The 11,509-nt window shown below is 39.3% G+C and overlaps 1 protein-coding gene across 1 annotated transcript; it reads left to right on the top strand.

Moving 5' to 3' along the window:
* The first annotated feature begins 420 nt into the window (after positions 1 to 420).
* On the top strand, positions 421 to 10,398 carry LOC133984059 (syndecan-2-like). The gene is made up of 5 exons (XM_062423307.1): positions 421 to 681; positions 5,272 to 5,404; positions 6,169 to 6,359; positions 6,661 to 6,958; positions 7,314 to 10,398. Exons 1-5 carry the CDS (start codon positions 622 to 624, stop codon positions 7,475 to 7,477), a joined length of 846 nt encoding a protein of 281 aa, XP_062279291.1. The 5' UTR covers positions 421 to 621; the 3' UTR covers positions 7,478 to 10,398.
* The last annotated feature ends 1,111 nt before the right edge of the window (positions 10,399 to 11,509 follow it).

Raw genomic sequence — 11,509 nt, forward strand, 5'->3', positions numbered from 1 at the left:
TGTGCTGAAGCTTATGTGAGGTTTCAGCAGTGCAGTGGAACTATACTAACAACAAGAGGGACTTTGTTGCTTAAAAAAAAGACTAACATTGAAAGATATCTACTTGATTTGACTATGGATGGTGAATTTTGCCCTCCAATGCTCACATTGTAAGTGCACTATGAAAGGTTTTTTCTCATGGCCATTATGGACAGGAGGAATGAGTACAGCTAGAAAAGCCTGTTTCAATATTCACTAGAGCGTTTGACTGTTGTTTCCATACTGACATGAAAGTCATGAGCCCGTCTTTTACCACCATCCAAGGTGTGTCACATGCACGTTTTGAGGCGCGTCCATGCGACTGCTCCCACGGTGAACGTCACGTCGTGCTGACGTAACCGCGGGACCACGCTGTCCTGGCAGTCCAAACAACTCCTCCAGAGGAACTGCTCACTACACGGAGTCCAGACGTCGTACGCTGCAGTGCTCACATTCAACTAAGTAAACACTATACCAGCGAAAACGGGACGAGGATTCAACTTGAACGACATTACTTTTGTTTTTGAGTGTATATAATTCCAGTTTCCTCCTCACTGTGTATAGTTTTTTCCTTACAACTGCCTTTTCTTCTTGGAAATTACGATGAGGAATCTGTGGCTGTTGTTCGTCGTCGGGCTGGCGACTGGATTTATCAGTGAAAAAGTAAGTTTTAATTAATTTTTTCTTTTATATTTGGAAAAACTAACATTATATGAAACGTAAGTGTTATGTGACTTAGTAATGTATATTTCTTTTATCCCGATAAACTGCATAAACCAGGTGTTAAGTTGGTAAACCTCCGTAACGTTTAATTTCGTTAATTTTCTGTGTTTCACAAATCACAATGTACCCTACATATACTCTTATACGCTCCTAGCTTGAGTAATATGGTCATTTTATGGTCTTTCTTTGCCTAATTGGTCTACCTTGACGTTTTATGGAAAGTCAGAGGTAAAAATGGAAATAAGCCCGTCAGGCTAACTTCACCTAGCTGTAGCTTTTTTTCTATTTTTAACCCTACGCAATTTTTATCTTCCAGGATGTAATATTTACATATGATATATACTATTTGGCGGGCTAATCCAGGATTTGATCATATTCAACCGCACACTGTCATCCAGTGAAAGTGTCTGTTCAGCTTTGACATTTAAACCCAAACCTCCAGACCTGGCCTGAAACTCTCACCCACAAAGGGCTTGGGTCAAGTTTTGAAAGGTCATCATTTGCTTAATTAGATTCTGAATTTGACGTCTGTATAAATACAAACACAGCAATAATGAATACGGGGTTAAAATGCTAAGAATGAAAGAATATCCTTCCCAACATAGTAAGTCTGTTTTGTCTAAACAGGGAAAATAACCCCCCTCCCAACACCAACCCCCTCTTCCCTTTTCTTTCTTTTGCTCTGTGAGTCCGTTGTAAAACTGGAAAACACCTGGAAGTGACAGGGTAAAGCACTGAGCTCTGTTCACTGTCACAAGTGCTAAAATATCTTGGTTTCCTGATTCACTGACGATAAAAGCACCCAGACAGAGAGCCAGGGAACTTTGCCACCTCTCCAGCAATACATGATATTTATGATTTATGGGCTGTATATTGTGAAAGGGAGAGAGCTGAAACCTGAGACTGTCCTGTTGGATATGTGTAGCAGGCACTGGCGCGGCTGAATACTGACAGGCTTGTGGAGAAAGAGTACAGTACAGTACAGTTTGTCATTTCTTTCCCACCTTTAATCTGAGAACAGATATTATAAATGAATGTGATTACTGGATAACATCTTTTTCACAGCTGAACCTTTATCATCTGCTAAATTGCGGCTCTGTACATGTCATACTCTGCCTCACACATGCCTCGGTTCTCCTGAAGTTAGACTCCAGTCCTAAATTGCTGGGCGTCATGGCTTTATGTCGTGTATACAAGCTGTCTCTTTCTGTAAGGGTGGCTGCAGAATTATCGGTTAGTCAGTCCGTGATGCTGCTCACATCTGAAAGACAAATGTTCAAACAGGCTTTCTGCCCCGTGACTATTTGTGAGCCGGTAGTTGTGTCATTTTCTGGATGGATGATTCACAGTGAGTCCCACCGGGCTAGTCTGGGCAAGCATGTAGCTGAGTGGGAGACAGGCAGTTTTCCACCCAATCAACCAGAGAAGGCAAGACGAAGAGTGGGACACCTGCTCTCAATTATTACTCAAAATGATTTTCATGATACTTATGAACTTGTTACCAAAAATACACACATGAACAAAGAAAGGCCAAATTTAAATAAAAGGAAATGTGTTGTTACTAATTGTGGCATACAAGTTTCAGTTGCGGTTAAGCAATCAGTGACAGCATACTAGTCACTCATCAAATATTAGTCATCACACTGATCTTCATAAAGGCTGAACTGTACACAACCTGACAGTCTCAAAGCATCACACTGGATAATAAATTGTGACATTCTCGTAACTTTGTTTGGCCGCTTTTCAATCTCAGCATGTCTTTAAGGGATCTTCACACCTTAGTCAAACAAAGACAACCAGAGCAGACAAAGGTTTTAAAACCAAAGCTAACCTGTTTTTTGTTTTTTTGTAACAGGAAATACCGTACCTGTGAGGTTTTCTACAAATGTTGAAGGTCAGGGTAGTCTGAGTTTGAGGGGGTGTGCGTTTGACTCTCTCTTTGCTCAACAGGAGACATTTTGACATTTTAGGCCTCTTAATTGATGCAATCATATCTTTCACCAGACCGTGTGGACTAGGGAGTTTAGTCTGGGGTCAGCAAATTCAAATAGGTGTGATACATATATAAATAATTTAAAATATGATCATCTCCTCTGTGTTGGACGTTACTGTGTCACACTTAGGAATTTGTCTTTCTGCGCAGTCTTGCCAAACTCTGTCCAGGATCCATGAAGTTTACCAAAAATGGCAAGAATTGTCTCCTGTTTAACTTACTGTGAAATGTTACCTTTATGAAACTTTTAGAAACTATTAACTGCAGTTTTAAAAAACTGGGTTCAACATTTTATGACTTGTAGCCTTAGTCAAACGCACACCCCCTCAAACACGGCATTGTGAGCTGCTGCTGCTATCTAGATGGTGATGACAGGTCTGCTGTGTACATTTGGCTGTTACACAACCTCACTCTTGACCCGGCTGCTCTCTCTTATTATCATTGACTTCCCGCTCATCGGGTGAAAATGTTACTTTAATAACTGTTTAGTCCATGAGGCACAAAAAATATGAGTGTGTTGATTATAAGTTTTAATATTTCACTTCATGAACACAGTCACACACGTCTGTTGTGTTATACTGCTGCGGCCAATAAACTGTCTTCACTATGACAAGGCACTCGGATGCCAGATGGTTGTCTGTGTGTGTGCATGCGTGCGTGTGTGTACACTATGTATGTTTTCGGATGTATGTTTTCCAGATGTGTGTAACTGTGTGACTCAAGTCTTCCAGTAAACCCGAATGCATTATAGCTTTTTACTGCCAAGTGGGATAGTCGAGAAAGTGATTTAAAATTATTTTTTTTTATTTTGCCTCTGCAGTAATTAAACATTGTCTTTTCACTGCTGGTTTAATCATGTATCCACATGTATCTTGAGTCATGTGATCTTAGCGTGTTAATGTTCCACACATTTCTTACTAATTGAAATTTACCAAATTTAGTGACATAAGTTTATGTTTTAAACATTTGAAGAGTTTGGTCATGTTGACTATTCTATTCTATAAGAGTTAGAGGATGTGTGTTTGGCTGCCGGTTCAAAGCTCCTGAGGTCACAGTAGGACGAGTCACTGCGGCTTTAAAAGGGAATCCTGCTTATTTCAGTAAGTAAATTAACTCTTGACGACAAATATCAGACATCACAGCTTAAATGTTTGATTCCTGGCTTTTTCTGTGCTCTTTCTGTTGAAGAAAGATCATAAATCCATAAATCGGAGCAGATATATTAAACATGGTTTGCGTTTGTTGTCCTCTGGTTTCATTTTTGTCAACAGATGGCCAAAAAGTGCACCAACAATTAAAATGCTAGTGTGGGCAAATGATTTCTTTCTTAAGCTAGCCTGTTACTTCACTCGTGTGTAAATATTTATTGCTCTCAAAGACAGTAGCCTACACCACCTCCTCCTCCCAAAGCTTCTCCTCTGTCTTCAGCACCTGTTCTGTGAGAAACATACAGTACTGTCCCTGTCTCACTCCTTCCTTTCCTTTCTTTCCTCGGAGTGTCCCTCATGCTCTCTCTCTCAGCACCTGTGTTAGTGGAAGCATAGTATACATACCAGACATACTTGAGGTCTCAATGGGCCATATTCATCCACTGTGTGTGTGTGTGTGTGTGTGTGTGTGTGTGTGTGTGTGTGTGTGTGTGTGTGTGTGTGTGTGTGTGTGTGTGTGTGTGTGTGTGTGTGTGTGTGTGTGTGTGTGTGTGTGTGTGTGTGTGTGTGTGTGTGTGTCTGTGTGTGTGTGTGTGTGTGTGTGTGTGTGTGTGTGTGTGTGTGTGAGAGAGTGTGTGTGTCTCTGTATTACTACCAACATCTGCCCAGCAATTCTTGTCTTGTTGAATTTCAGACCGATTATCAGGTCGCTTACTTTGATTCGTTGAGCTGATGAAAGTAATAAATTCAACACTAATGTCTAAACCACCCAAGTCCCTCTTCTCTGTGACTTGAGCCAAGTTTCACTGCTCAGACTAGGCTTTAGATGACGAGACAATTAGGGTTTTGGTTTTCATCCCAGTCCTTTGTGTTGGGTTTGGATAAGTAGAAGGTTTTCCTTTTCTGCAGCATTATATATATATATGTATGAAACAGTTTAGCTTTTTTTCCCCGCGTCTGCTCTGTGCGTTCCCTTTGAAGCTGCTCTATCTCTCCCTCCTCCTCTTCCTCCTCCTCCTCTCACACACACTTAGATCTCTGCTGTGTGGTTCTGTGAAGCATCACAAATTACTGCCTCAACACAAGAAACCAGCCTCCATTTACATGCCACAGTATGGATGCACGCTATAGTTACACTTACAGAAACCGGCGCTCACTTTTGCATATTTGGCCGGTGTAGGTCATTGGTTGTGAGAGGTATTGTCTTACTCCAAAACTGCAGAGGCGCTCACATGGTTTCAATTAGTGGAAGGAATTCTCAAAGTGTGAATGAGACAGATTTATGAGCGTCTGTGTCTCCCCCGCTCCTTTTCAGTCTTTCTCAGTATCTCTCTCCTGCTTGCATGAAATGAGTAATAAACAACACCTTTGAATTTTTCTCTCTTGTAGCTCCTGGTCTCCTCCCAGTCACCCTCGTCTACTGCAGATGACCTGTACTTAGAGGGCCGAACGTCAGGTGACTTTCCCATAGATGATGAAGATGGTGACGACGGTGGCTCAGGCTCTGGCTCTGGAGACACTTGTAAGGAGATTAACTGTGTCTTCAACTATCTTTGTTTTGTAATTGTTTTGCTTGTATTTTTTTATTGATGTGACTACAGGCACAGAAGTATGTGGCTTAGAAAATATATAGATGGAGGGTCCACAAATAAGACATATTAGGACTACAATGTTCGTTAAAGAAAGGGTACTTAAACCTGGACCTTGATGGTTCTGATAATCTCATCTGATTTTACAGTTATATGACTCCATAATCTAATTTCCTTACAAGCTGTTCATTTTTCAGAGGTGTTGCTTATCTAACCTTCTTAAATCAGAAACTTACCATGGAAAAAGTAGGTTGATACTAGTCATGGTTAATTCAACTCATACGCACACAGACATATGAGCAATATGTGAATTGTCGACACGAGTGCTTCATATTCAGTCACAGAAGCACAATGTCTGACACGGTGTGCCAGATGTTTGTCCTGAGGTGATACCCGTGTGCCAGATGTTTGTGAAGTGGAGTTAACCAGGTGAGATTTTATTAGAACACAGCAGATGTCAGATGACTCACCTTTATGCCCACGGTGAGAAATGTGCTGGAACCTTCATTGTGAACACAATATAAAGCTCAAATGTGGTAAACTGTGGTTAGGTAAATTCCAATGTGTGAGAAAGCAGATTGCATTCCTCCTGCATGAATAAGAAATCGGTTAATTAACATCCAAAGTGTGCATTTTATTAAGCGAATGCAGCCTATTAATAGAAGATAAGTTTTGTGATTGTTTCCTCTTCCTTCAGTTTTCAGGGATGCAGAGGAGATGCTCAAGAAGTTCTTGTCTAATACCATATTCAACAAAGAAGTGCTTCCAGGTCAACCTCAGCCAACTGAGGGTTCTCATCACAACCCAGCAACCACAGCAGCCGACAGTGAGAATCCGCCAACTACAGAGGAACGCACTGAGACAACATCACTTTTCCCTGGGGAGGAGGTAGAACAATGCTTTTCTTTCTACACTAACCCTTACATCTGAAGTAGAAACCCTTCATGGCCTGAGTCCTAAGACAAACCAGAAATGATAAACTGTAGACCATTTAAAAGAAACTTACTACTTTACTTTTATATACTTTCAAGAATAGTTTGTTTGGACCTTGATAAATGTTGTAATTGCACGATTTCTTGATGACCATTATTTTCCTATTCCAATTTTCCATTTGCCACATTTAAAAAAATCCAATCCAGTTTTGTCATCCAGTGCATCATACATTTTACTAATGTATATATTCCTCCAGGTGCCAGGAGGAACAGCTGACAGCTGGTTCATACATGGTGCCATTCCCAGTTCTACCAGCCCTCCTTCCAGTGAAACCATGACAACTGAAATCAGTATAGACATCAGTGTAACCAAAGATGCCGACAAGGACAATGATCTGGATGACTCCACAGACAAAGTGACTGAGGAGGACATCATCAAACAGAATGTAAATGAAGTTCTGGCCGTAGATGATCGAGGCAGCAGAGCATATGACGCAGTCGATCCTGAGCAGGTGACCTCTGAGAACATGTGGGAGAGGACGGAGGTACTGGCAGGTAAGGACAGATTTCAACTAGACCTCACATGCACAGTTATTGTCCCCATATGTCTGGTTTAATTAAGCACTTCACTGAGCTCAGGACTAATGAACATTTTTTGAGTTGTAAAATCAGTATAAAGCAGGTGATTTTATATTAATCCCAGGCACTTTTAGAATATAAGGATTTAGTGTGATGAGTGTATTTTGCCTTTTAGGCTTCACAAACAATTACATACAGGGTCCTCTATTTCAAAGTTAACAGTGTAATTACTTTCATGAATTGTAAGTTATTTTGACCTTTATCCTAGTAGCAAGTGTGGGGCACCGTCAAGAAAATGTAACATTTGAATATTTCCTTGTTCCCTCTCTAGCCGTGATAGCATGCGGAGTGGTTGGATTCCTCTGTGCCGTTTTCCTCCTCCTCCTCCTCGCCTACCGCATGAAGAAGAAGGATGAAGGTAGTTATGACCTGGGAGACAACAAACCTTCTGCAACAGCATATCAAAAAGCGCCTACCAAGGAGTTTTACGCCTGAACTGACAAATAGAGACTTAACGGAAAACTGTCACCTGCCATTCAGGATTTCAGAGTGAAAGATTGTTCCTCCCGTTGAAGTTTGAAGTCAAGACCCGCTGCCTTTCTACAATTCTCACCTCGCATCTCTCCTACCTTCCTCCTCTGCTATCCTTCCACATCTTTCTCTACGTAATGTTCAGTGTTTGTGAAGACGAGGACCCAAGGGAACAAAATAAGACTATTCAATTGCATTCCTGTCATTCCATTCAAGGGAAGGAGTTGAGACATCATCACACATGCTGAATTTTAAGAAAGGAAAAGTGTTTCACAAGGGATCACAGCCATTCTAATGTAGGAAAGTAATCAACTCAACTCTTCTATTGATAAAACTGTGCCTTTAGACCCACAGTAGTTATTAAAACTGAACTGGCACAGCACAAGGGAATTGGCAGAAACATGAATAGGACAGCTTAATTGTGTATTAAATGCTGTCCGTTAAAACGGTACCATATAATGGGATTAGTATTACAAAGGACCTTCAAAAGTTGACATCATTTTCCCTTTATTTGAGGTCATATTTTCTGTTTGTCAACATCGTTCAATGTTACATTTTCTGTATGCTTTCTTTGCTGACTTGAAGATTTTTTCGTTGTTGTTATATGAGGAATGAATGTTATTTCATATGCTGTCCAGTATTGGTGTGAGAGATTTTGTTACTCTGCAGGTACATACTTTTTTTTGTTTTCTCACAGATATTTGACACTTGCTGAATTGACCAAATATTAGTGTGCTTTATTTGTCTTTTGGAAGATTTATTTTTCAGTAGCCTTTTCAGTGTGTTTTTATTTTTAGAGATTATATGTCCATAAGCCATTTAAAAAAACAAAGATTTCAGTCTTTTCATAGTGTTCATACAGCAGTAGCTTTTGTAAAGGTCTGTCAACCTTGCATCTGTCCAACATTAGTAATATTTCAGGACTATTTTATTTCATCACTGAGTGTAGCAAGCATTTGGGACAGGATTGCTAAGGCAAAGCCAAGGCTAATGACTATAATTCAGAAACTGTACAAGTGACCAGTGTTTTCTGACGTAATCCAAAGCACATTCTTTTCTGACTGTCTGCTGTATACAGCTATAATAGTTGGTTTGAAGTTAAAGGGACAGTGACAGCTTTCAGTGTTTCCTACAGTATCCAGAGACAGAGCTCATCCACATATCAGGGTTAGAGTTACATATAATCAACTACAGATGTCTGTTTATTTCTCAACTGTTATAAGGAATGTTGACAACTGGAATATTCCAAAGCAGTAATGTAATTTATTCACTACTCAGAAATGAGTTTTAATTGGTTACAGTGCTCTTCTAAGTGTAAGCATGTCACCTTCTAAATACAAGTGTCCTTATTATCACTCTATACCTCAACCAGCCAACCAAAGGGATCCTGTAAATTGACTAAGCTTCAAGAGGCATAAAGGAGGCAGTTAACAAGGATGACAATGTGGTGTTATTTCCTTTTGATAGCACCTCATTTTAAATGTATACACCCTGTTAAATATATATATTTTAGTAAAAAAGAATGTGGATAGTCTCTTATTTTAACTAGCTACCTACTTTTTATAATGTGTCAAAGAACATTACATATCACACCAACATCATTGGTTAGACTCACTGTGTGCCAAAAATTAGCTTCTAAACAATCAACCTGAATGAGAGGTGACTCTGAGTGAGATAAAAAATGAATAGACCTATCTCCTGCCCAGTTTTCCACTGAAACAACATTGATTTCAGATTGCTGTTTTATTTGTGTTTACTTCGAGTTAAACTCATAGGCATTTCGTTTTGGGATTTCAGACATTTTTTTTTGTTTTTAGATTTCCCAATGCCATAGGTGATTGTTATTTAATGTCACTGCCAAATTTGTAGCAGTTTTTGTGTCTAGTAAAATCAAGATCCCCTTCACAAGCTTATTTAACACCATTGAAAGCAAACCACAGACATGGTGTGAGAGGCAACATTAATCTTTTGTCTTTTAATTTTGGCTACTCTATAGTATTTACATACTATTTTGTTGCTGTTATAGAAATGACTGTTTTAAAGCGGTTCTGAAGAATCTGAATGCAAATCTGGAAAACTAGCTGTTTTTTCATGGTTGGGCACTTAAATCCAAATAGATCTTAGTGATCCCAGTCGGAGATGAATATCCAACTTTTACAGTGTTAATGTCATGCATTGACATTTAAACTGTAAAAGATTACATCTTTAATTCTGGGCTATATTGCTCTGTGACAGTGTAAAAAAATACATTTCTGTGGGTAAAGTGCAGAAATGGCAGACAAAAACCATTCTCATATAGGATTAAGACAATGGATTAGCACTTGCTGGCAATCCAACACATGATGACACACAATAACCTTTCTCTTCTAGGATCTCTGTAAATGTATACTATATGTTGATGATACCATAATTTATATGTATTAATTTATACTAGCTTAGACTATAACCCAGGTTAATATGTCAGCCACAAATGGGACTGTACAGTATTTACTCATGGTTTAAGCCTTTGTGTGCCTACTGATCAGATTTTTTGAAATTTTGTCATTTAGTATACTTTACAAGCCTTGGTTCAATGTATTGTTAGTAAACCAGCTTTTTTAAAATATGTTCTTATGAATGCATTTAATAAATGGTTAAAGTAGAAATATGTTCCTTTGACATACATTGCAGCTCTAATTTTTATTTTGATGGAAGTTGAGTATGACTTGACTGAAGGTTTTAACAAATTAAGACATGGACAATGGTGGTGGACCATCCAAAAAAAAAGCTACAGATAAGACGGTGACAAAAGCACAGGAGTTGGTCAGTAGAGAGCTGTGTTACTGAAATGGTGTATCTTATGAGGTTCACTACTGAATAAAAGTGGCTTTAAAGCAATGCATCAATTCTGCTGTTTGTCATTCCTTCGCTTGGGTGGGATAGGTCGCTCTAAAATATACAAGCATACATTCTTTCTTCACTCTGGCACTCACACATACACAGAGACACAAAGAGACAGATGTGTTCACTCAACAGCCTGTGTGCTAATGTTCAACCACCGTGTCTCTTATTTCCTGCCCTTTCATTGACCCTTTCCTCCTCTATTTCCCTTTTCTGTCAGTCTCTGACAAGTATATACAGTTTGAGTACTCATTGGCCACTGAGGTAATGTTTTGTTGTTCCCACACAGTATTTTGGAGCGCCAAATTTTAAGTCCAATCACTAAAAGGAAATTCATGGTGTTTCCAGATGAGAGATTTGACTGCAGTCTGGATGTCTTTTATTTCTAGTTTCTAAAGGGTTACAACAACATGTCCCCACAGTGAACAGTCAGCTGCAGGTAAAAGCATTCAGTTGTAGTTTTGCTCCACTTGTTTGCACAGTAGCGCAGAAAAACATTTCCTCCTGGCCTCCAAAAAACATCCTAGTACAAACGCAGGTGCCAGAAAAACTGTTTTCAAACCACTGTGTAAAATCAAGCCAGCGGTATGTAGACAGAGCCAAATGATCAGATGTTTTCCAAAACCTGCAGAGAAGAAAAAACAAATGGCAGATGAAAAAGAATAAAAGACAAGCTGAATGTCTTATATCATTATGTAGAAAGCAAATGTGTTAGAATACACAACAGTAAAATGCCTCTACATGAGTATAGTGATATACAAAAGTAATAGTACAGTGTAATTAAAGTATCTGTAAATATTAATTGGACCTTTCTCACAGGGTGGGACATTCACAGTGGACACTGACTCTGTAATTGAAGATTAGTGGTAGATAAGGATGGGGTTGAAAACCACAGATTGGGATGTGGGCAGAGTTGGGTTTCCTACAGTCTGGATACAATGCATTCAAAGTGCTGGACATCTTTTTGGCAGCTAGAATCATTGATAAGGGTATCTGGTAATATAATGCTCTATCAAATTGTTACTTTATAATTTGGCTCCCATATAATATATATATATGAGAATAAACAAAATTCATGAACTGGGAGCCCTGATCGGGGCTAATAGTCGAAGAGAA

This window comes from Scomber scombrus, chromosome 7 (genome assembly GCF_963691925.1).
Source record: "Scomber scombrus chromosome 7, fScoSco1.1, whole genome shotgun sequence".
Lineage (NCBI taxonomy): Eukaryota > Metazoa > Chordata > Actinopteri > Scombriformes > Scombridae > Scomber > Scomber scombrus.